Raw genomic sequence first — 24,879 nt, 5'->3', positions numbered from 1 at the left:
CAAAATGCATTTATGCTCACATCCTGGCAGATTTACAGGGTCACAAGAGGGTGACCAGATCCTTTGAGCCCCAGCTTCATCCCTTGAATCCCAGCTTCAGAATCTCTGGGGTACCTACAGACCATTTTTGTTGTTGCCACTTGTGACTTTCATCGGTGAAACTGCTATCTAAGCAGAAGTTCCCTTCCCACATTAGGCAGCCTCTAAAGTACTCTTCCTAGAACTGAATTTAAAAATCCCTGTTATAAACAACATATATCCCTTAAAAGGGGGAAAAAAAAAAAGAATCTCAAACCATTTGATTTGATAACATGGTTACCTTAACTAAAAATATAATCCTCATCTTGACTTGATATTCAGGTAATATAAAGTCACATGGATTTCTCTATTTTCATGTATAACCTTAACGTTAATCCAGACAACAGCAGAGCTGTTTACTGATATCTCATGCAATAGAAGCCTTGATTTTGGATCCAGAATCAGCAAGGTATTTCTAATAACAGTTTATATTAAAGTACATTTTCCAGTATGTTATCTTACCTAGTCATTGCAGCAGTGTTTTTTTTTTTTTTTTTTTTTAAAAGAGTTTATTTATTCATGAGAGACAGAGAGAGAGGGAGAGGGGCACAGACACAGGTAGAGGGAGAAGCAGGCTCTAGGCAGGGAGCCTGACGTGGGACTCGATCCCAGGTCTCCAGGATCACACCCTGGGCTGAAGGCGGCACTAAACCGCTGAGCCACCCAGGCTGCCCAGCAACAGTATTTTAGAAGAGATATCATAGAAGAACAGAGAAGAGGAACTTAATCGGTGTTTGCCTGAGATCACATAACTAGTGACAAAACTTATTTTTTTTTCTGACTCCATTGTTTATTTACCTCCTGCCCCCTATTTTTTTTTAAAGATCTTTTTATTTATTTTAGAGAGGAGTGGGGAGGGGGAGAGGGAGAGAGAGAATCTGTAGCAGACTCTGCGCCAAGAGCAGAGCCTGAGACAGGGCTTGATCTCAGGACCCCAAGATCGTGACCTGAGCGGAAATCAAGAATAGGACACTTAAAAAAAAAAAAAAAAAAAAAAGAATTGGACACTTACCTGACTGAGCCACCCAGGTACCCCACTGTCTCCTATTTTTAAAACACTTACTTGGAAAAATAACTGGGAAGAAATTCTTTGAATTTGAATATTTTCTTCTTGTAAACTATACCGAAACTTTGGTATGAAAAATTGGGTTAATAAGCTTGAATTTTTATTCTTTGGTTTCTTAAACAAAAAGATACTCCTGTTTTTGCTTTATTAATATTCTTTTCTCCTCTCTCATTAACTAATTATTCAAAATATTTTATTGAAGAATGATCCATTGCTTTTTTTTCCCATTATAGTATTCTGTTTTGGAATATGCATTTTCAACAGTCTATAATTTCCAATTTAGTAAGGCCTATGTTTCCAAGGTCAGCTTCCTTAAAAGAATATAATCAACAAAGCAGAGTGAAATTTCTCTACTCTGAAGCACTGACTCACCATTTCTTTTCAGGACAATAGCAGGATCCTTGCTTCTATTTTGAAGTTCAGCCTATTGTCAGACTAGGCCACTTGGCTATCCTTTTCCCCACTCATCTGCTCCACTTTAATGTTGTCATAACACACTATCCCTTATTTTTCCTTTTATCATGTTTTCATCAGTGTTCCCTTCAGACTTGCAGTACTTATTTTCTTAAAACCCCTTCCTTTTAAATTTCAAAATGTTCTTAAACCTCCATGTACTTTATAGAGTCTTTGGCAATTAATTGATGCTTCGAGGCTCACACCATTTCTTACTGTGCCATACTCATTTTACTTGTTAACATTCAGATATCACTACTGTTGATTGGTACAATAAGGATAAGTGTTTTTCTTGATTGACTTTTTAACAGATTAGGTGCATCGTCAGCAGGGATGGGGTGAGGGAAGTTACCCAGCCAGCCTGTACATGCTATTTATTCTCTTTCTCACTCTCTGTCCTTCCTAGCACTTTTTTTTTTTTTTTTACTCCTCCTTCCCTTCTCATCATCCAAACCTATTTCCTTAGCCTCTGCCCTAAAGCAGGGAAAAATTGGAAAAGAAAGCTTGCACTTTAAGGAGGGTTCTTTGGGTTTCATTCTCAATAAATACAACTGCAAAGAGTGGATTCCTTCTAAAACTTCTATTCTTGATATTATCTTTTGTGCCTTCCAAGTAAAGGAAGACTAGCAGCTAAAAAACCTCAAGAGTGAGGCATAATGTTAGTATTTCACTGTTGTTTTTACAAAAAGCTATCTTTATCTTTTTCAAAGCCTATAAGCTTTTTGGAGAAGAGACTTTGTCTTAATATTCACTTTGTATCTCATAGCACCTAACATAGTACCTGAGCAGTAACAATAAATGTGGATTGGGACAGGGTAGATAATTATGAATGTAATTGTCTGCTTCATTCCAACTTTTTAGAATTATCAAGAAGAAATATATTGAGATAATGTCCATTGCCTTTTTCTATCTTAGCCTTTTGTTTGCCCTGTTATGATTCCTTTGCATTTAATCTTTATGTTACTGCCTAAAAGATAAGGGAACAGTTCTGTGACAAAGTAACTAAGACTGGAACTTTTCCTTTTATTGCAAAGAGCCAAAACCTGGATATAAACCTATAAGTTAACTGTTTTCAGTTGTTGGACAGTAGGAAACTCAGGAATGTAATCCCTCAGAGAAGGAATATAAATAAGACAAACCCTATAATTGTCTTAACTTTCCTCTCCCTGGAGGCACTTTTTAGATTGCCTTGCAGGAAGGAGTAACCAAAGTAGAACATGGTGGTCTTGCTTAGTTGAAGAGATAGGGATCAGGGTTCAGGGAATCAGAAGAAGCTAGAATTTGCAGGACAGAATACAGGAGAAAAGAAGATGCTTTCCAGGGAAAGAGCTCCAGAAATTTCTTAAGCTGTCAATCTTTGACTGAACACTAAGCTACACATATGTAAGGTGAAACTTGACAAGGCCAAGCAAAAAACAACTACTAGGGAAAGAATAACTACTAGGAAACTATAAACTGAACAATTCCCAGAGCTCACAGATGTCTCAGAAGTGTTTGAGTTCTAGCTAGCCAAATGGAGAGACCTTATTGAACACTAAGAGCATTCAGAAGAAACCCCAGAAGGGTTACACCACCTTAATAGTAGAGTTAAACTAACTCTAGAGTAGTCTTTCAAGTAAGCCTTGAAAGATTTGGAATTATGCATAAGTAACTTAACTGTCTACCAAAACAAAATTTAATATTCTTTAAAGACAACAATAAAAAAGTCAGCACTATAAAATCCACATCTGTAGCATTCAAACGAATTATTAGACCTGAGAAGAAGCAGGAAAATGTGACCAATAACCAGGAGAAAATTTAGTCAATTAAGAAAAAGACTCATAAGTGAAAGGTGATGGAATTTACAGACTTGACTTTAAAATAGCTATTACCAATATTGTCAAGGATTTAAAGTAAAAGATAATATGATAAGAAAAATTAAAGATGTAAAAAGGACCAAATGGAATTCTTAGAGCTAAAAAATACAGTATCTTGATTTTGGATTTTGCCTTTATTTTTGGAAGATAATTTTGATGATACAGAATTCAGCTTTGATTGGGTTGGGTTTAACAGTAGACTAGATATTACAAAAGGAAAGATCAGGGAACTTGAAGACATAGTAATAGAAACTATCCAAACTGGACAGTGAAATAAAAAACAAATCTAGAAAACAAAAGTCAAAATTGACCTGTGGAACAATGTCATTTTTTCTAATATATACATGTAATGGAAATCCTAGAAAGAAGGGAATGAGGGAAAGGAACATATTTAAATGATTGGAATTTTTTTATATTTGATTAAGAATATAAACCCACAGATCCAAGAAGCTTAACAAACCCCAAGTGGGATAAACAGAGAAGACCATAATAAGCCATACATTCTAATTAAATTGCTGAAATGATAAAGAGAAACTTTTTTTTAAAGATTTTATTTATTTATTCATGAGAGACACAGAGAGAGAGGCAGAGACACAGGCAGAAGGAGAAGCAGGAAGCCTGATGTGGGACTCAATCCCGGGACTCCAGGATTATGCCCTGAGCCAAAGCCAGATGCTCAACCGCTGAGCCACCCAGGCATCCCAAGAGAAATGTTTTAAATAGCCAGAGAAAGGAAATATATAGAAAGGAAGAAAGGTGAGAAATCCACTGATTTCTCATCAGAAATAATGCAAACCAGAAGACAACTAGAGCAATGTCTTTAAAGTCCTGAAAGGAAAAAAAAAAAAAAAAAACCTAACCCAATGTTCTCTATTCAGTAAAAATATCCTTTGATAATTAAGATTAAATAAAGACATTTTCAGACAAAATCTTAGAAAAACTTGTTAGCACTAGATCTGCACTACAAGAAATGTTAAAGAAGTTCTTTAAGCTGAAGAGAAATTATTACCAGTATAAATTTAGATCTACAAAATAGAGTGAAGAGCAGTAGCAATGGTAAATATGTCAGTAAATACAAAAGACTTATTTCATTTTGATTTTTAAAAAAATATATTGATCACTTAGAACAAAAATATTGTGTTTGGGAGTTTATAACACGAAGTAAAATATAGGAAATAAGATGACAGGAGATGGCTGTTTGATTTTTACATTTTACATAAAGTAGCATATCCTTTGAAGATAACTTGTGATAAACTAAGGATAAATAAATTCTAGAGCAACTACTAAAAAATAAAACAAGCCAGGAGAGGAGGTTAAATTAAATACTAAAACAAAAACAGAAAGAACACACCAGAAAAACCCAGTTAACCCAGAAGAAGACAAAGGAAGAGGAAATAAAAAGAGTAAGCAGATGAAAAAAGTAGAAAACAAATCATAAGATGTAGACTTAAACCCAGTCATACCAGTTATTACAATTAATGTCATCTTACTCCTAATACAGAGATGAGCAGACTGAATAAAAAGGCAAACCCAGCTATCTGCTTACTGCAAGTAAACCATTTTAAATATATAGGCACAGATAAATTAAAAGTAAACAAAAAGGATAGTAAAGGCTATATCCTACAGACCTTAAAAGCTGGCGTGACCTAATATTGTTAATATTATACAAAATAGACCTCAAGATAAGGACTTGATAAAGAGGTATATTTCATCATGACGAATCAATCCATCAAGAAGACATAATTCTAAATATTTATGTACAAAGTAACAGATCTTCCAAACATGAAGCAAAAACTGGCAGAATTAAAAGAGAAATCTACTGTTACAAAGTTCTCAACACTTTCCTCTGAGTAATCAGTGGAACAACTTGTCAGAAAATTGCTTAGAATATAGAAAATTTTAACCACCTTCATTTAATGAACACATATATACCAACAGCAGTATACGTGTTCTTTTCAAGTGTATTTGGAACATTTAACAAGATAAACTATATTCAGGGCTGGAAAGCAAATCTCAATAAATTTTAAAGCATCGAAATCATATAGAATATGTTGTCTGACAAATTAGAATTGACTAACAAAAATGACCTCTAGGAAATCCACCACATACGTTTAGAAATTAGACTTCTGAATAACCTGGTTTGTCAAGAAATCAGAAGAGAAATTAGAAAATATGTTAAGCTAAATGAAAATGAGAATACCACAAGCAAAACTTGTGGGATGCAGCTAATGCAGAGCTTAGAGGGAAATTGAAAGCTTTAGATGTTTTTATGTAATATAAAAAAGAAAGTTTAAAATCAGGGATCTAAATTTCTGCCTTATCTGAAGCTAGAAAAGAGAAAGCAAATTAAACTCAAAATAACTTGAAGGAAAGAAATAACAAAAATATAAGCACTAATCAGTGAATTAGAAATAAATAGTAGAGAAAATCAAGTGAAACCAAAAGCTGGTTCTTTGAAAAGATCAATAAAATTGAAGATACTAGCTAGTCTGAACAGTAAAGGAATATAAATTACCAATATCAGAAATCAAGTAACAGTACCAATCCAAATCCTGTAGCTATTAAAAGCCATAATTAAACAGCTCTTCATGAACACAGGCATAAAAGTCTTATTTTTTTCTTTTCTTTTTCTTTTTTTTTTTTTTTTTTTTTTTTTTTTTTTTTTTAGGCATAAAAGTCTTTAACAAAACATATACATATTGAATCCTGCAGTATACAAAAGATCAGGAACAAGTAGGTTTTATCCCAGGAGTACCAGGTTAACAACAGATCAAATGGTGTAATTCACCATCTTGCAGAATAAAGGAGAAAAGCTAAAGTGGAGGACTTAACATTTCAAATCTTATTCTAAAGCTCTAGTAAGACAATGCTCTATTGACTTGATGGTGGAATGAGCCCAAAATATGGAGAGACCACTCACATATGTGATCATTTGATGTTTGACAAAGATGTCAAGGTATTTCAACAGGGAAAGAATAGTTTTTTTTAACAGGAAAAATAGCTAGTTATTGGATAGCTAGTTGGATAGCTAGTTATATATATAGGTAGAAAAAAAATCTTGACCTTATGTCACACCATACAGAAAAATAAATTCCAATTGTATCATAGACCAAAATATAAAAGATAAAACTCTAAACTTTCTAGAAGACTACACTGGAGAAAGTCTTCATGACCTGGAGGTCAGCAGAGATTTCTTAGACACAAACAGCAATTAGCATAAGAGAAAAATTTGCTAAATTGGACTTAAATTTTTTAATTTGTGCTGTTTGGAAGATGCCATTAAGAAAATAAAAGGTTACAGACAGGGATAAAATATTATCAAATATATTCTATCAGAGAACTTGTATTTAGGATACTAAGAAGACAACTCAAGATAATATAATTTTTAAAAATTGACAAATTTAAACAGAAAAAGACATATGCTAATTAAGCCAAAATGCTTAACATCATTAGGTATCAGAGAAATGCAAATTAAAAGCACAATGTGGGATCCCTGGGTGGCGCAGCGGTTTAGCGCCTGCCTTTGGCCCAGGGCGCGATCCTGGAGACCCGGGATCGAATCCCACGTCGGGCTCCTGGTGCATGGAGCCTGCTTCTCCCTCTGCCTGTGTCTCTGCCTCTCTCTCTCTCTCTCTCTCTATCTCTCGAATAAATAAATAAAATATTTAAAAAAAAAAAAAGCACAATGTGATACCTACTAACATCCACTAAAATGGCTAAAATTTAAAAGACCTTCAATATCAAGTATTAGGATGTAGAAGAGCTTGAATTCTTACCATTTGGGGAATACAATATGATTCAGTTCAGCCACGTGGGGGAACTGTTGGCAGTTATATGACCAATTCTACTCCTACTTACCCAATGAAAATATATTTCCATACAGACTGGTACGTAAAATTTCATTGCAGCTTTGTTTGGAATAACAAAAACTAAAGATCCAAGTGCCACTCATCAGGTGAATGGATAAATTCATACATCCATACAATGGAATACTACTTAGTAATAAAGCAGTAAAGATAAATGGTTGATTTATGCAAAACACATGAATGACTCTCAAAAACACATCTGTCCTGTTTGCCCAGTGATTTGTTCAGGACCTGTCTTTTCTGTGGCATTCCTCTGCTCCTTCCACATTCTGATCTATTATTTATATATCTTCACTGGTTATGTGGCACTTAACCTGCTGGGTTTATTGATAGTTACCTTTTCAAATGTCTAAGGTCTCCTTCAGTTCATGGCAGAGCCAAGGGTTAAACATTTTTATTTTACCTAGTAACCATAATTTGAAGTCAGGTCTGGGTTTGAATTGCAGGCTTGTTACTTACTAGTTATGTGACTGAAAGCAAGTCATTTAACCTCTCCAGCCTTAGTTGGCTCATCTGTAAAATGGAAACAGCAGTGTCTACTTTGTTGTTTTACAAAATAAATGAGAAGGTATAGAAAGTGCATGGCACATTTAGACATTAAAATGGTGACTATCTTGGTTGATTAATTGATACTGATTTGACTTCAGTTTCCAGGAATATGGATCTACTGGAACCACCCATGCAGACAGTGAATATGAGCGGAGAATGATGTCTGTATATAATCATGTCCTGGAGGAAGTGGAATCACTCAATCGGAAATATACCCCGGTTTCTTACATGGCAAGTGGCATTTGTTTCACTTGAGTTTTTAATACATAGAAGTAGGGTTTTAGCCAGCTCAGGCACATACTGCCAGTTTTCCCCATGGCTGTTTTGTAACAGGGTTAACATAGTACCTGCCTTGCAGCATTGCCACAAGGACAAAACGAGCTGATCCATGGAAGTGCTTGGCACATCTGTGGGTACTGCATAGTTACATTAATGTGTTGGATCTGCTCTCCCAGAACGCAGATAAAACTTTTTTTTTTCTCCTTTTTAACAATTTAACTGAAGTTGCAATATTTCTCAACCCTGGCTACACATTAGAATCACTTTGGGAGTTTTTAAAAAAATACCTCAATACCCAGGCCCCACTGCAGACCATTTAACTTTGAATCTCTACAGTTGAGGTCCAGGCATTAGTATTTTTCAAAGCTCCCAAGTGATTCTGTTTCACCACCAGGGTTGAGAACCACTGGCCAAGTGAAACAGAAAGAACTGGGCTTCTCTTCTACCTGGCAGTGAATTGCTTCCTGCCAGGTGAGGCCACTGATCTCCTTTTGGTGTGCTGCTTCCCCTTTAGCCTGCTGAATCTACAGCCTTTGGCAATGTCGAACTCTCACTCTTTCTTCTCCCTCATAGGACAGACTGACACTCACCCTGATTTTCTCCTCCCTGTCTGGCTGTTCCCCAGTGTCTTAGCTCAGGCTCCTTTAAAAACCTCTAGAACTGGGTGGCTTACACAACAGATACTTCTTTCTCACGGCTGTGGGAGCTGGAAAGTTCAGAGTCAAGGTGGCAGCCAGTTTTTGTTTCCTGGTGAGGGCCCTCTTGCTGGTTTGCAGACAGCCACCTTCTCTCTGTGCCTTCACATGGGGAGAGAAAATGAGCTCTGATCACTTTTTTTTTCTTATAAGGACTCTAATCCCATCATGGGGCCCCATCCTTATGACTATCCAAACCTAATAACCTCAGTAAAGGCTCCACCTCCAATTACCAACATATTGGGAGCTGAGCTTCAAAATAGGAGTTTCGAGAATACAGACATTTAGTCCATAACAGCCTGTCTATGAACTTAGGCCTTAGAGAGTTCTCCTTGTTCTGCCTGCCCATGAAATGATTATGTTCCCTGCAGCTCGCTTCTGGCTCCCATCCTTCTCACTTCTGTACTCTCACCCATTATCAAGTGTTTAAGAAGAAATTGGCAAGATCCGTTGTTGAGTGAAGAGTTAGATTAGATTTCAGGACAGGTACTTGCCTGGACATCCTGCTTTCCACATATGATTGTCAATACACATTTGCTGAACTGAATTGACATGGGTAGTTGTTTGACACTGGGATTTAGTTGCTGAGGGACAGTATAAAGGTTATCTTTGAAGGAAATTCATACATCTGTGCAAGATATTTATTAAATGTCAAAAAATGCAGTCTAATAAGTACTATATTCAACAAAGATACTGTTGGTGCTATGCTAGTCCTTCTGCTGGTTTACTAACCATAAATATGTGACTTCCTATCTCTAGACCTTACTGTGATGGTAATCTGCTACTAAAGTACCTGTAGAACTGTTGCCCCGGGCGCCAGCGGCCTCAGAGGCAGTCCACACTGTCCCTGTAGGGAATTGTAAAATCTGCATCCATTCTTTTTTTTTTTTTTTAAGATTTTATTTATTTATTCATGAGAGAGAGAGAGAAAGAGAGAGGCAGAGACACAGGCAGAGGGAGAAGCAGGCTTCATGCAGGGAGCCCGACGTGGGACTCGATCCGGGGTCTCCAGGATCACCCCTGGGCCGAAGATGGCACTAAACCGCTGAGCCACCAAGCTGCCTGCATCCATTCTTCTAAAAGGGAGAATGGTGCCTCTTAGCCTGGGAACAGCCTGAGGCCATTTGGGGTCCCTTTTAGTCCATCCTTCAAAGAGGTGTCTCTCCTAAAATACTTTTGGCATCAGACGTCCACCACCAGTAGGATGTCCCTGCAAGTGCTTCTAAGATCCCTTATTGCAGGAGGATGAATAAAGTTGCATTAGCAGTTAAACCTGAAGAAACAGACCCAATGTATTTGAATCTGTGTTGTTGTTTTGTCAAGTAATAGACCTGCCATTTGTATTATGGGTCTATTGGGCACAAAATGTTCAACACCCTGAAACCAGTAAGGAGTGGATTCTTCAGGCGTGTAGTAATGTCCAGTGGTTTAAAACTGTTTACAACAGGAACGCCTGGGTGGTCCAGCGGTTGAGCATCTGCCTTCAGCTCAGGGCATGATCCTGGAGTCCTGGGATCAAGTCTCACATCGGACTCCCTGCATGGAGCCTGCTTCTCCCTCTGCCTGTGTCTCTGCCTCTCTCTGTGTGTCTCTCATGAATGAATAAATAAAATCTTTAAAAAATAAATAAATAAAACTGTTTACAACATAGACAACTAGGAGGCGCACCCTGCTTGGAATCTGGAGCTTAGAAGGGCAGCCAGCATAGTAGAATGCTTTTCAACCTGAGGGGAAGTAGACTGAGGAGGGGAAGGTAGACCACCAGGAATAGTTCTAGGTCACCCAAGGTTATAAGTGTTCTGATGGTGCTGTAACTTTTTTCTATTAAGTTGGTGAATCATTGGTAAAATAGAACAAAATCATTGAACTAAGAGTCAGGCAACCTAGGTTCTAGTTCCAGCTTATTCTGTTACCTGTGTCAGTGACCTGCATCATCAGCAAAATTGAGGACTAGACTGGGTGACCTTTGACAGTGTCACAGGTGTATACTCCCCTCCAAACTCTTCAAGTTGGATACATTAAGTTAAATATGTATAGCTTTTGTATGTCAGTTGTACCTCAATAAAGTGAAATAAATAAATACATACAATATCTTAGAACTCTTAAATGCTAGTTGTAGGACTCCTTTTACTAAGACTCAAAGGATTCACTGTAGTGATTCTCTTCTGCAGCTATGCTGTGAGTTTCAAAACTCAGATTTGTGAAATGGATTTCTGAAATAAGGTACCCTTAGTAAAATTTCAGAGTAATGTAGAGTTGGACTGTGTAAATCTGAATTCCAGTAAGTTTCCACCATTACTCACCTCTAGGGACCCATGGCCGCAAGGATGGGGAAGCCACTCTGTGGACATGGGATAGAACAGGCAGTGAGGTTCTTCATGAGATTTGGTGTTAGGCCTTGGACATCAATCTACTACTCTGGCTTCTTTATCATATATTCTTGATCCTTCTTTACCATATGAGATGACTCTATTGTGTATCTAAAATAATTATATAATAATATATCTAATAGCCCTAAGGCTATAGAAATGCAAAATTTGTACATTATTTGGCCTTAAGGATTTTCTTCTACATTTTATTTTACTGAGTGTACTTTAAAATAAAGTAAAAATCTGCAGTTGTACTCCCTGACATGAATGATTTGACAAAGATTTGGGTGTTATGCCCATTTCCTGACTGGGATGTATTTTTGCAATAATCTTACAACCATTTGTACTTTTTAAACTTCTTCCTGAAAGTACTGTTTGTTGATGAAATTTGGAAATTTATTTTTATTTAACTTAGTTTCTTTTTTCCTGCCAGCATACAGCATGCCTCTGCAATGCCATCATTTCCCTGCTGAAAGTTCCTCTTTCATTTCAGAGATACTTTTTCCAGAAACTGCAGTCTACCAGCATCAAGGTAATAATAGCAAGAATACAAAGGTTAATACAGATTAAAAACCCATTCATCTTCTGAAAAATATGTGGAATACAGCTCTGCTTCAGGATCTTACCTTTGGTTTTCATAAAACTTACACCCTTTAGTTATAAGTTTGTTCCTCCCTTTATCAGGTGGTTTGGTGAAGATAATAGGATTTGGGAGTCAAACCTTCTGCACTGGGTGGAAGAAAAGGGTGCAGAAAACTTCTGCAGAAGATTTGACTTCACTAGGTGCAGTGAAATAGATGTTTGGGTACCTGGAGCTCTGTCCCTTGTCTCCGAGAATAATCTGAGAGGTTTTCATCATAGTCCTCTAGAAGGATCTTGTGCTGAGTTCAGGTCTCATTGGGCTCTTTAGACCCTGTTTAGAATAAATCAGGTCCAGTAAAATATTACCAGCCCTACCTGTAGAGTGCTTTTGTCTGTGAATATCAAGTTTTGAGGAGTTGGCCAATGATAAGAGCTAGTATTTGAAAATATTTAAGCCACTCAAAATTCAAGGGCTATTTTTAATTCAGAGAATGGAATTGTTAAGAAAAAATGGAAAACTCTCCTCCAAAAGATTTCCTAGATTATCCCTGTTAGTAAATGTCTTCAGTGTACTTTTGCATATCCATTCGAATGCTTTTGATTTGACCTGAATATAAGGAAAATTGATTATCCTAGAAAAGATGTCTTAAGGTAGGATGTGTGTAGGGTTGGTTGATGCAGTGCTCGAGCATTATCAAAAAGACCCACCTCTTCCATCTTTTCATTTAGCAGAATTTGGACTTTCTGTAATTTAAGGGTACTTGGGATTTTTTTAATATGTTCTTAAATAAAAACTAATGAGAGGTTAAAAACTTCATTTGGTTCATTGGCAGAAATTGAGTTTTCTATCACTGTGACTTGGTCATATGTGTGATCCTAGAATTTTAAGTTCACTTGCCCTTGAATTTAATCTATTTAAAATTACATAGGAACAAAGAGAAGAATAGCTAGACATGCAGATTTATATAGTGCATTTCTCTACTGGAGTTGGTTGTCAAAGAAATGCCCCAGTACAAAAGTGAGGAAGACTAGGGTCCCTCACTGTTTTCTGATCCTCTGTTACCCTCACACAAAACTGGGGTTTGGGGTAGAAAACACAGTAGTATTTAAAAGAGGCATCAGGGAAAAGGAACTCTTGACTTTAAAGGTCTATTTGTCTGGCTGTCCCAGCTGTCAGCTTGTTAGCTGTGTGTGTCATGCTGTAACCTACAAACAACAATTAGCACAAACATGTTTGTTGGAAGAAAGCTTGTTCCTGCTGTTTAACATTCATTTCAATGTCGGTATTCCAGCTTGCTCTGTCGCCATCCCCACGGAACCCTGCAGAGCCCATCGCTGTCCAGAACAACCAGCAGCTGGCACTAAAGGTAGAGGGCGTGGTTCAACACGGATCTAAACCAGGACTCTTTCGCAAAATTCAGTCCGTCTGTCTGAATGTTTCTTCCACGCTACAGAGTAAATCTGGACAAGACTACAAGGTAATTTAGGAAAGAGGCAGAGTTGTGATATGGATTTTATCAGCTGATTCATGGAAGTTTTCCCATGTTTTTCATGGTTAAGCAGACTGTGGTTATACCTTCCAAGGAATAGAGATATAGACATAAGTTAAAAGTATATATTGGGGTTTGAAGGAGCTGATAACTAATACTTCTCTTTTCTCTGCCTGAGCTAGTTGATAGAGAAAGCATCCAGGCAGACAGAGATCAGAATAGGAGCCTTACTATGGTAGCTGTGGAGAAACCTAGCTCAGGTCCCTGGCAATAAGGACTTCCTAGCCTTGTACCTCTGAATTGAATTTTCCCACCCAACTTCAGCCTGTACACACAAGAGCCTGCCCCGATAAAATCAATGGCAGGAAGGCGCATCCTGCTGTCCAGAGAAGAGAAAGAGAGGTCTTAGCTCCCCATGCTAGTTCCTACCTCAAAACTTACCAGTCAGTAGAATTCACCTCCTCCCCTGGAGACCAGTACTGTTCATCTAATGAAAAGTCCCTCCATGTGGAGGGAGCCATCAGGAGTGGGGCATAAGTGCCTCCCTAATTCCCCTACCAACCCCCCAAGCGCACATCTAATTATTTTTCTCTATTCTAAGTGAATATTAGCATTTTCCAAAGAAAAAAGGGTCTACAACATTGACAATGTCAGATAAAGTAAAATCTTTCCTTAAGAGTGTAACCCTAGGAATTTGGTGCTTTGGGAAATCACAAGGTAAATAACCAAAAATCATGCTTGCTTTGTTAGCCAAGGCCAAGATGCTGAACACCATGGAATACCAGGATTCTAAATGCAGGATGTTCCTTTCTTTAGACATCTCTTTCCAGGTCCTTGGTAGTTTATTCACAGAAAATAGAACAAGGGAACAGGTACACAACTGTATGAACGGAGTTGTTCAAATGCCCAAAATTGGTTGTGTCCAGGTTTATTATGCACATACTTGCACTGAGTTCCATAGTAAAGAAAGAAGTGTTAGTGAAGATATAAAAAGAGGACATTTTATTATCTTTGGTGGTTTCAGGGTAAAAGCCAAGAGAAGGTGTGGTGGTTTAAGCTATTTTTATTTCTTTTCTTTGGTACCTTTTTTTGCCCACCCTGGTAAGGCTCAGCCTTCATTCTCTTGCTCTCTTTGACTCCTATGATACAGACCATGGTGCCTTCTGTAGCAAATATTTGGTGAATGAGGAAAAAAATAATTTACTATATTTAGGGTATAAAACTATTATGTTTGGCTTATCCCTATTGTCATGGAAGATCATAGTGAGAATTTACATAGTCCACTTACCCCTCCCTGTCTGCAGCTGTCTCCTCACTTAGAGTTTGAAAGAACAATAACCATGATTTTCCTTGTTCCCTGTATATAATGATTTCTCCTGTTAAGAAAAAAACCATCCAAACCAGTCTTCTGCCTATTAACTTACCTCTCGAGGCATTGCTTAAAGTCAGGAAGCTGGTATAATAAATTATGTAGTACAGGATTTGTAATGTTAATTGCAGTGATTTTTCAACTTGAAATGCATCATCCGGTCAGAGTGATCCATTCGGGTTGCCTCGACTGATTTCTGGTCTTTTTAAGGAAGTTCTTGTTTAGTAGGCATATTCTTTAGGAACATTAAAACCCTACAGAAGTTGTACAAACAAACAAAATAGGGCCTATAAATAATTCTAAGATCTTGAAATGGTCAGTGACTTCCTTTCATTAACATTACAGGTAAATATCTCTGGAAAACTGACCTCATGATAACTGTTCACGTAGTCACAGAGCTTCAGGGCACATTTATGTGATTGATTATGCAACAGAAACACATGCCTGAACATAGAGCAATCTGGCCAAATATTCATTAAGGTTACCTTTATATGTATGCATTCTAGAATAAGTGTCTCTTGACATACTTCAGCTTGGGTACAGGTCACGGTACACCAGCATGTGTTACTCTGTTCTCTGAAGGATAAAGACATGAGTGGCTAGCCAAATAAGTGAACAAGCCCATAAATCTGTGTTTTATAATATATTGTGCTGCTGATCTGAGCAAGACATTGATCATTAAGCAAGCACCGTACAAGTTCTGAACTTAATTAGTTGAAGGAGGGAGGAACGACTGCATTAACTAAGCCATATAAAATCAGATAGGTAGGAGGAAGAACCCCAACTTGCATTTACTTAGGGTTATGTTCTTTTTCAGGCTCTTAGATTTGAAATTCCCTGAAACAGGTGATTGCAGCCTGTTTCTTCAGAGTCTGTCTTCCCAAAGTAAAGAAAGAGGGAATTGGAGTTGAGGCTGGGTAAGCAAGTGTGGGAGAGGAACATTTTCTCTTTCACTGTCTTAGGGTCTCCAGCTGGGCCCAAGATTAAAATGATACTGATTAACATAAGAAAGATTAACATAAGAAAGGCATACAAGTTTGTTAGGATTGTATACGTACATGGGAGTCATCATAAGACATTGGAAACCCAAAGAATTGACCAGAGCAGGAAGCTTATGTAACTTTGTGAAGACAGAAGACAAACGGGCAAGAGGCAGTAGTAAACTGGGGAAGTGACTGGGAGAGAGGCAGGGATACCAGTGGGAGATAGGGGTTATTGTAGTTTGTTTGTGGAGGTGCATTTCAGCATTGACTCCCAGTCTCCGGTGATAAGGATGTTCTCTTCTTCTTGATACAGTAAGGGCATCTTTCTCATGGGGGATTTTATGGTCTGTTTTAGGTAAAAATGGGGAGATCAGAGAGCCCATCCTACATCTGCCATTTATCAAGTGCATTTTGCTTGAAATAACAAGGTGCCAAAGCAGTGTATGTTGAGGTGACACATCCTGAGCTCCTCCACAAAGAAGAAAGGCCAGCAAATGAAGAGGTTGAGAAAGGCTCTGGGAGCTCCTTCTACTCAAGGATAGTGAGGAGGCAGGATCACTTAATGGTGAAAAGTATAGGCTTTGGAGTTAGCCTGCCTAGGTTCAGATGCCAGCTCCACCACTCATTAGCTGTGTGACCTTGGAGAAATTACTTAACCCCTCTGTTTCCTCATCTGTAAGGTAAGGGTAAACACAGTACCTAAACCTCTTGGTTGTTTGCAAGGCTTAAATAAGCACTTTGTACAGGGCCCAGTTCACAGTAAGCACTCAATAAATGTTAGCGGTTATTATTTTTTTAATTTAATTTTATTTATTTATTCATGAGAGGCACAGACTGAGAGAGAGAGAGAAGCAGAGACACAGGCAGAGGGAGACTCGATCCCGGGTCTCCAGGATCATGCCCTGGACCGAAGGCAAGCGCTAAACCACTGAGCCACCCAGGGATCCCAGCAGTTATTATTTAACAATTTTTTTCATTCCAGATACCCATTGACAATATGACCAATGAGATGGAGCAGAGGGTTGAACCTCATAATGATTACTTCAGTACTCAATTTCTGTTGAACTTTGCTATCCTTGGGACACACAATATTACAGTGGAATCTTCAGTAAAAGATGCCAATGGTATTGTATGGAAGACAGGTCCCAGAACTACCATATTTGTAAAATCCCTAGAAGACCCTTATTCCCAGCAAATTCGCCTACAACAACAGCAAGCCCAGCAACCATTACAACAGCAGCAACAACGAAATGCCTACTCAAGATTTTAGCCACATGAAGAATGCACTACTGGCTTTATAGGAATGGATCAAATGGACAAAAATAATTTGGTTTTTCATATGGATTAAGATATAAAAGTTAGAATGTAGAGTCCATTTATTCATTGGTTTCTATAATGTAATGCTCTGGTGGGGGGAAGGGTTTGTTTTTCCTTAAAAATTTAATGTGAGAAATCACTGGGTTCCTAGCCAGTAAGATTTTTTTCCTTGTTCCTTCTTAAACCAAATCCTTTATCATTTGTTTGACATTTTCATTGTTTTATTATTGTATTTCTGTTGCTGAGCCTTTTCTTACTCTTTCAAGAAAAGTCATGTATTGGGATCACTGACTTAATAGATTTGACTGCCTCTCCACCAAAACAATCACTTGCTACCTGGCACAGACCTTGGGGAGTTCTGACCAGTCAGTACAAAGTTTATCTGTGGTTGCAGAAACCGAGTTCTTCCATAGGTGGACTTCAGTGTGTCCCCTGAATTCCAGTTTTCTGGATTTTGAGAGCTTACAATCTAGCAGAATTGAAACATCCAGCTATATTATTTCAACTACTTATCTACCTTTTCTGTGCTGACACGATCTTAATTTATTGTTTTAGTATTTAATTGACCCAAAAAACAGCTAACAATTACATACAAAAATTGGAGATTAATCCTTTGTGTTTTCTAGTGTGTGTGTGGTTTTGTTAATAGTGTAGACTTTTTTTACATTATTTCCAAGAGTGAAAACAAATCACTCACATTTACTATCTTAATGTTTTAAATTAGGAGGGCAGATCTTTTGATTGGTTTGGTTTCTTCTTGGCAAGTTATGTAATGCTAGACTTGATTGTCTAGAAAAAACAGCCTCTTTATAACAACCTCAATTAGTTGGGATGCTCAGGGAATAGAAGTTTTCTGGTTAGCCAGGAAACCCCTTTTTTTCTATTTCAATACTGGTTGAAAATCATTATAAAATAAAATAATAATAAACTTTCTTGTCTTAACACAGTATACTAGATGTAATTTACCTGTTCAATCTTCATTTGGGATCATTTCAGTACTCGGGATCATGGTTTCTAAACATCAGGGATCATAGAGTCGCAGATGGTTGTTGATGATATGGGCAGTTGGGCTGTGATCCAACTTTTTAAATAAATCTCACCTTTTCTTTGCTTGTGTTTTGCATTGTTTATTTTAAAGTCAACACTGGCTCAAAGAAAAAAGAAAAAGAAAAATATGAGTTGGTTTCTCTTTTTCCTTGTCACGTCACCTCCAGCAGTGAGAACTGTTTGGCAACTCAGATCCTTCTAGATTGCGTGGCTCCATGAGTTATCCCAGCAAAACACCCTCTGCTGCCATTGACCAGAACATTGTCATAAAACGTATAAATCTGCAGTGTTCACCATGGATGACATCCCTTTCAATGCAGCCCAGTTGTACACAGTGCATGATATGCAGTTGTGGCAGCATCTGGGAGCACAGGCCTTCGGGGGAATTGCCAAAGCCGTGTGGAGGAGGTATGCAGGTCCTCTTGCCTTCTTACCAGGCGTGGAGAAAACTGAACCAGAAAGCATGGGGTGCACTTTGGGCTCTGATGAATTAGTTCTGTGACCTGGGGCAAGTCACTCTGTCTCTCTAGACTAATTGCTTTGTCTGTAAAATAACTGAAATAGACTGGATCTCTTCACTCCAATTGAGTTTTATCAGGTGACTGAAAGACTAAAGACCGAAAAGCTCTTATTTGGGGGAACAAGAAAATTTGTTTAATTCAGTGTCTGTTAGAATGAAATTTTATAAGGTCAACTTCAGGTTTTTGGTTCCATTTCAAAGCAGAATTCTCAAGACAAGAAGCAAACTTTGTAAGCCACCAATCCCCTCCCCCCCAGTTCCCTTTGACAAAGACCTTCCCAAATTTTATGTGCTTAAAAGGCTTTTTTTTTTTTTTTTTTTTTAGTAGCTACAGCTATAAACTCTTTGATTTGGTATACTGTCAGGCCCTGGTACAAACTTGGAATTATTAATAAAAAACAAATCCAAATAGTTCAGAATATGAAGATAACCGTATGAAGCAAAAAAGGCTATCTTAAATGAGGATGTCCCTGAGACCCAGGATCGGAGCTCTGAATTTCTATTTGGTATAAATGTCTACTGCATTTCTGGCATCAACTGTTAAGCAGTTATTTAAGGTAAGGAGAAATGCTGTTTATGATTTCAACACTACAGTTATGAATGAAAAAAAAATGCTCAGGGAAAGATGAAAGATTCACTGGCTGTGAAGTGAGCGTGCCCCATGAACTTAGAAATATGGATAATAAAGGGAAGTGGCTCATTGATTCTAGGAAGATGGCTAATTTTTCTCCATGTTTAGTCACTTTGCAATATAACCTGATGGCTCAGAGCACAGCCTCTGGAGCCATACTGGGTCCAAGTCCTAACTCTGCCTGACTTTGTGACCTTGGACAAGCTACTTGATATCTCTATGCCTCAGTTTCCTTATTCCTAAAATTGGGAAGTATAATAGTGCTTCACGGCAGAGGTGTGAGCATTGAGTAGTCAATGTAGAATTAATATATGTAAAGCATTTAGCATGCTCCTTGCACATAGCAGATATATATGTTCATAGCATTGTTATTATATCCCTCTGATATCATTCTTCACAGTGTTAGATTAATTCTTAATCTTAGCATTTTATTCACAATAAAAGTTACTGCTACTCTGCTACTAAATACACATTTAAGCTATCTTCTCTCATTTTCAATTTGGGTATGTCGAGTTATTACTCGACAAAATAACACTGTTGACCCAAACAAAATGGAATTTCTGCTACAACCAGTACAATAAATCATATTAAGATATTTAAAGGCATATGTACAAAGAAAATTATGAAACCGCTTTCTAAAGCTGCTGATTGTCTTCCATAGTGATAGGAATAGTATATTGACTATTTAGAAATTAAAGTACTCTTATATTCCAGTTTAGCCTAAGAGATTTTGTGAGATGACCTTTGTAGCTCAAACTGACCAAGATGGCAGATAATAGGCAACTGGAGACGCTAAGTCACTTTTCAAGTTAAGGTATGATTCCCAGAAGAACAGACCAAACCAAGATCTTCAGACTAGGGTCCCAGAGATGTCAGTTTAAGTTCTGTTTATAAGACTCACTTGCCCTGGATCCTTAGATCGGTCCCTTGGTCCTTCTGTGCCAAAACCTGCCAGCACAGAATAAAAGGATCCTGCCACTCGGTATGTGACATATATGCAGCACTTGTCCAATAGAACTTTCTGTAAGGACGGAAATGTTCTAAGTCCAACTATCCAATATAGCCACTAGCCCGATATAGCTATTGAGCGTCTAAAATATGGCTAGTGTGACCTGAATCTTTTATTTACTTTTAGTTCAGTTATATTTAAATAGCCTCTTGTGGCCACCGCCTGCAGAATTGGGACATTAGGACCTAGATCACTCTTAAACAGATTTCTAGATAAGAGGTCTACATTGGAATTCTTTACTCACCAAAGGGTTCACATGGAAGACTAGATGACAAGGAAGGTATTTGGGGTTTGTGTGTTTGCTTTGCCTCTAGTAATACTGTGTTGCTCAACCAAACACCCAGCCCTCTTCTTTCTACAGTTCACCCTTGGATTTAGCCTTTGTCAGTCACCACCATTAAAAGTATGAGGTCCAAAAGTCTGGTGAATGGGCTTAGATCTCCCAGCAGCCAGAGGTTATGATCTTCCTTTCCATTTCTTGCCCAAGAACACAAAGATCTGTAACAGCATGGGTGGAGTATTTTATTGGCTTGACTGGAGCTAGGCCATTATTATTCTGTACTATCTCTCAGTCTAAAGTATTCAATCTATGAGTAGTTTAATTTGTAATTGCAATTGGAATTTAAACATTGAGTCATATTTTTCTCCTTAACTATTCTAACGAGACCTGGAGCTATTAATTTCCACTTCCTAATGAAGAATGTTAAGTGTTGCAAACTCAATTTTTTCAAATCTACCACAGGCACAAAGTATTTTTCAGTCTTTATGTTTTCCCTTCATGTCCCTGCTTACTTGCTAATCTCTCCCAAAGCAATTCTGCACAGTCAAGTCTGTGTGCAGTACCTGTCCTCTGTTTAGATCTGGTTAAAGATTGAAACGCGGTGAAGTGAGTTTGGGGATTATCTTCCTCTCAGGGCATGTCTACGAGGTCTAGTTTCTGTCTTGTGATAGTTAGCTGACGAACTGAGACTAAAAACATTTTGTTGCCAGAGAATTATTTTTAGCAAATTATAAAGGTGAAATAATACACATTCACTTGATACTAGGAAATGAAATCAATCAGCAAAGTGAACATCTCTACCCTCAAAAGACAGGATGAGTTAAAATCACATTGTTTTACAGAGGAAAAAGAATTTTCTACTTCACTGTTTGGTTTTCTTGGGCGATTTTATTTGTGGATTTTGATGAAGCTTGTTTGTGGCTATGAAGCAAAAATATTTCAAATAGAAAACTAAGACAACATGGAGCTAAATTAGACTGAAGACTTATGAGAAGATATCAATGTCTAGTTGTGTTTCCAAGGCCATGGAAGGTGAGAGAATCAGCCATGCTGCCTCGAGGGGAACCCTGCCCCTTCCCCCCACTCCCGCCCCGGAAGTAGTGAAGATAATGATGCTTTTTGCCTATTTGTCATCTCACTCTGAGGAGATGAGCAAAGTGATGACATTGTTAACACTTGGGGCCCCCCCATACCTTCTCAGCCCAACACACCAAGCAAAGGCAGGTATCATGTGATCAGGAGAGTCTGTTCTGAAGCCCCACCACACACACACACACACACACACACACACACACACACGTAGATGAAAACCCTATTGTGGAAATGCCGGTGGGGGAGGGGCTTCTCAGGTCTGAGCCCCACACTGTACCAGGCTCCAAGCTGGCTGTGGGCAATGCAAAAGGAATCTGAAAGAGCCCTCAAGCAACTTGCAGTCAGTCTCTTGACAGAAAAACCCCCAAAAAAGTTTTTATAGAACGTGGAGGGAGGTTGATAAAAACTATTGACAGAGCCCCAAAGATGCCATTTCTCCCCTTGCATGTAACAGGCCAGGCTCTTAGAGGAAAAGGCCATCATTTGGGATTATCTCCTTCTGCAGCATTTGGAAGTGCAAGTGCCCTTCCTTCTCAGAGAGCCTCTTGACATAATCAGGGACAACTGGGCACCTACTCCTTGGAAGCCAGAGAAGAACAAAAGTGCATTTGGAGGGGGGGGAAAAAAAGATATGCCCTAAGTAAAGTCACCATTTGGCCTTGAGATAGGAGCTTACACTCCAAAAGAATAAATATTGTCTCATGTTGCAGAAACTACCGCTGCTTCTAGCCAGGCTGTTGGATGACACAAACCCCCAATGTCACATTTCAAGGTATCAGGGCCTTGGGGAGAAATGACTGTAATCACAGAATCACTTAAGCAACATCAGATCCATCCTACTTAGTGGTTACAGTGTCTCCTGGGATGCTCAAAAGCATATTAGCCCTGGCTAGAATCGTCTCTCAGGGAGTGAGCTCATCAGGAATGTCTCCTTGAGGGCCCTTGACACAGGAGAGGCCCGTGAGTCCTTCCTAAGCGGTACCTCTCCCTCCTTCCTCCCCCAGGTGGCTGACCGGGCGGGCGTAGCTGATAGAAAGCACTTTTCCTTCATCCTGAGCACTAGAGGTACCTCAGCTGACATCACAGGGCTCTGTAGCTCAGTCAGCAACATTTGTCTGAGCTGGAGTTTGTGAATTTGGACAGATTCCCCAGATCGATGCCAAAGGCGCAGCCAACAAGGACATAAAAACTTTTGAAAACAGGTGACCCTTTTTATTCATTCACCACATGTTTATTGAACACGTACAGGGTACCAGGAACTGGGATTATAGTGATGGATGACCTCCTTGGGGTTAAAGCCATGCCATTTGCTTCTGCAACGGACCACAGGACGGAAGGCCATGAGAAACCCACCGTGCTCTTGATAATGCTGGTGAGCCTGAGCTTCCTCGGTGGCTGATCATTCGCTCCGGTGAAAAAGGAAAAGAATGGGTTTGGATGGGACTGTCCGGGCTAGAGTCACTGCTGTTTCCAGGTGGCCCTTCAGGAAAGCACTCAGCCTGACACTTGCTCCTTTTGCCTCCACGGTCTTCACAGTCGACTAAGTTCTTCCTTATATCCCACACGGCAACCCACCTCCTGCTTCAATTCTCCACGTTTGAGGGAAATGGAAAATTCTCCAAAACCATGGTCATAGGGAAATAGCCCTAATCAGAACACAGTCTCCCCGGACCCCAGCCATGTCACATTGGAAAACCCTTCTGTCCCTCCAGACACAGCAGAAACATCCTCATCCTGACTCCTCCAACCAGACGTGACGGTCTCAAAGCCAGTGACCAGTATCAAAGCCAGTCTTGTGTATGGCGGCCTGCTGGGAACAGACAACTCCCTCCACTGTCCCATGCTCCACACCAACCCCCCCTGACTACTGAGTCTCTCTTTTCCTCTCCTGACATCTCTGAGCCTTGGCTTCTTCATCCGGGAAATGGGGCTAATGACTGCCCTACCGAAGAGACGTGAGCATGAAACGTAATAATGCGTGCGCCAGGCCTGCTACTTGGCAAGGATCCACCAACTGCCTTCTGCCTCTCTGCTGGGGTGGCCGGCGTGGTCTGGTGGCCCAGAGGACAGCGGGGAAAAGAATCCTCAGCCTTGTGAAACAGTGATGTTTCAGATTATCTCTGCCTTAAAGGAAGACAATATCCCAGGGCATCTGGGGACCTCGAGGCACTCGAATGTCTTAGACTTACAAGAAATTCATTATCCTCTCTCAGGAGGAGGGCATTTACATTTATCAGCCTCCCTGTCAGCGCAATCTGTGGGCCCTGGGGGAGGAGGGTGAGGACAAAAGGAGAAGTGTCCCGTGCAGCGAGCCAACCCAGGCTTCTCTGTCATTCTTTCTGAGTTATTTAGCAGCTGCACAATACGTGGGCTTTTGTCCAAAATCAGTTCTTGCCATCAGATCTACTGGACATAAGCCCCATGATTCAGTGCACACTTGCTCCCTAACTGAACATAACTTTTTTCCTACTGATGAGACTTTGCTGTCTGCCCCCAAACACAGAGCACGAAGGCGAGGCGACTTAAAATTGAGAAGTTGAAGTTGGCTAGGAGGAAGAACTTCGTGAACTGTGAAAATAATGAAGGAAGGAGGCATTCGGACCGCGTGAGCTCTGCTGCCCCACCACAAGGATGCGTTTGCCAACAGCCTCCCTGGAGGCAGAGGGACGGGCTGTCTGACCTCTTGGCTCCATCGCAGCTGCAGGAGCTCCTGCAGGCGAAGGCTCCCCAGGCTCAGGGCTGTGCCCGGGAGTGGGGGTGCGGTCCCCACCAGACACAGGCCCGCAGCCCCTGCGTGACCCTTTCTGTCCTTAGAGCAAACGCCCCTGGCCATTGCCCAGAATGACATCGAGGGGACAAAGAAGTGGGAAGAGGGGTGCGGGCGTGGTGGCTGAGAAGAGAGGGCTGCTGCCGAGGTTACGTTTCCTCTCACCTCCCAAGTGGGTGTCTGTGTGTGTCTCTATGAGATGTGTGTCCAGGCAGGGACAGGAACTGTCCTCCTTTTGAGGGCCAGGGACTGTCCACAGTGCTCCCTCGTGCTGTTCCCACTGCCATCACCCTCCATCCCAGCCTCATGAGGTCTCCTTGGATGTCACCGTCGCTTCTTACGTCCCTTGCTGCCCACTTCTGTGTCCTCTGAGTAATGCTCACTTCCCATTGCTTCCCGATTCACTCGTTTGATCCAAACCTTTGATTCCCACTGAGTTCCCGACACAGCCCGAATTCTCCAGTGTTTCCCACCAAAGAGCCTCCACAAGAGGACACCGGCCTAGCAGCCTGGTGGGCCTCGCCTCTCACCACCCTTGCAAGTATTATCCCAGTCTGTGGAAAAACCAGCTTCCTAGACCT

The 24,879-nt window shown here is 39.7% G+C and overlaps 1 protein-coding gene across 1 annotated transcript in view; it reads left to right on the top strand.

The window, feature by feature from the left end:
* INTS7 (integrator complex subunit 7) overlaps nucleotides 1-18,066 on the top strand; it is an 84,822-nt gene extending 66,756 nt beyond the window's left edge. Inside the window, exons 16-20 of the mRNA XM_038542073.1 lie at nucleotides 419-487; nucleotides 7,967-8,099; nucleotides 11,645-11,743; nucleotides 13,086-13,271; nucleotides 16,618-18,066. Coding sequence (XP_038398001.1) covers nucleotides 419-487; nucleotides 7,967-8,099; nucleotides 11,645-11,743; nucleotides 13,086-13,271; nucleotides 16,618-16,905 — 775 coding nt within the window. The 3' untranslated portion in view covers nucleotides 16,906-18,066. The remainder of the gene's footprint in view (nucleotides 1-418; nucleotides 488-7,966; nucleotides 8,100-11,644; nucleotides 11,744-13,085; nucleotides 13,272-16,617) is intronic.
* Nucleotides 18,067-24,879: the final 6,813 nt, after the last annotated feature.

The sequence above is a fragment of the Canis lupus genome, chromosome 7 (assembly GCF_011100685.1).
Source record: "Canis lupus familiaris isolate Mischka breed German Shepherd chromosome 7, alternate assembly UU_Cfam_GSD_1.0, whole genome shotgun sequence".
NCBI lineage: Eukaryota > Metazoa > Chordata > Mammalia > Carnivora > Canidae > Canis > Canis lupus.
This window is presented reverse-complemented; position numbering and strand designations above follow the sequence as displayed.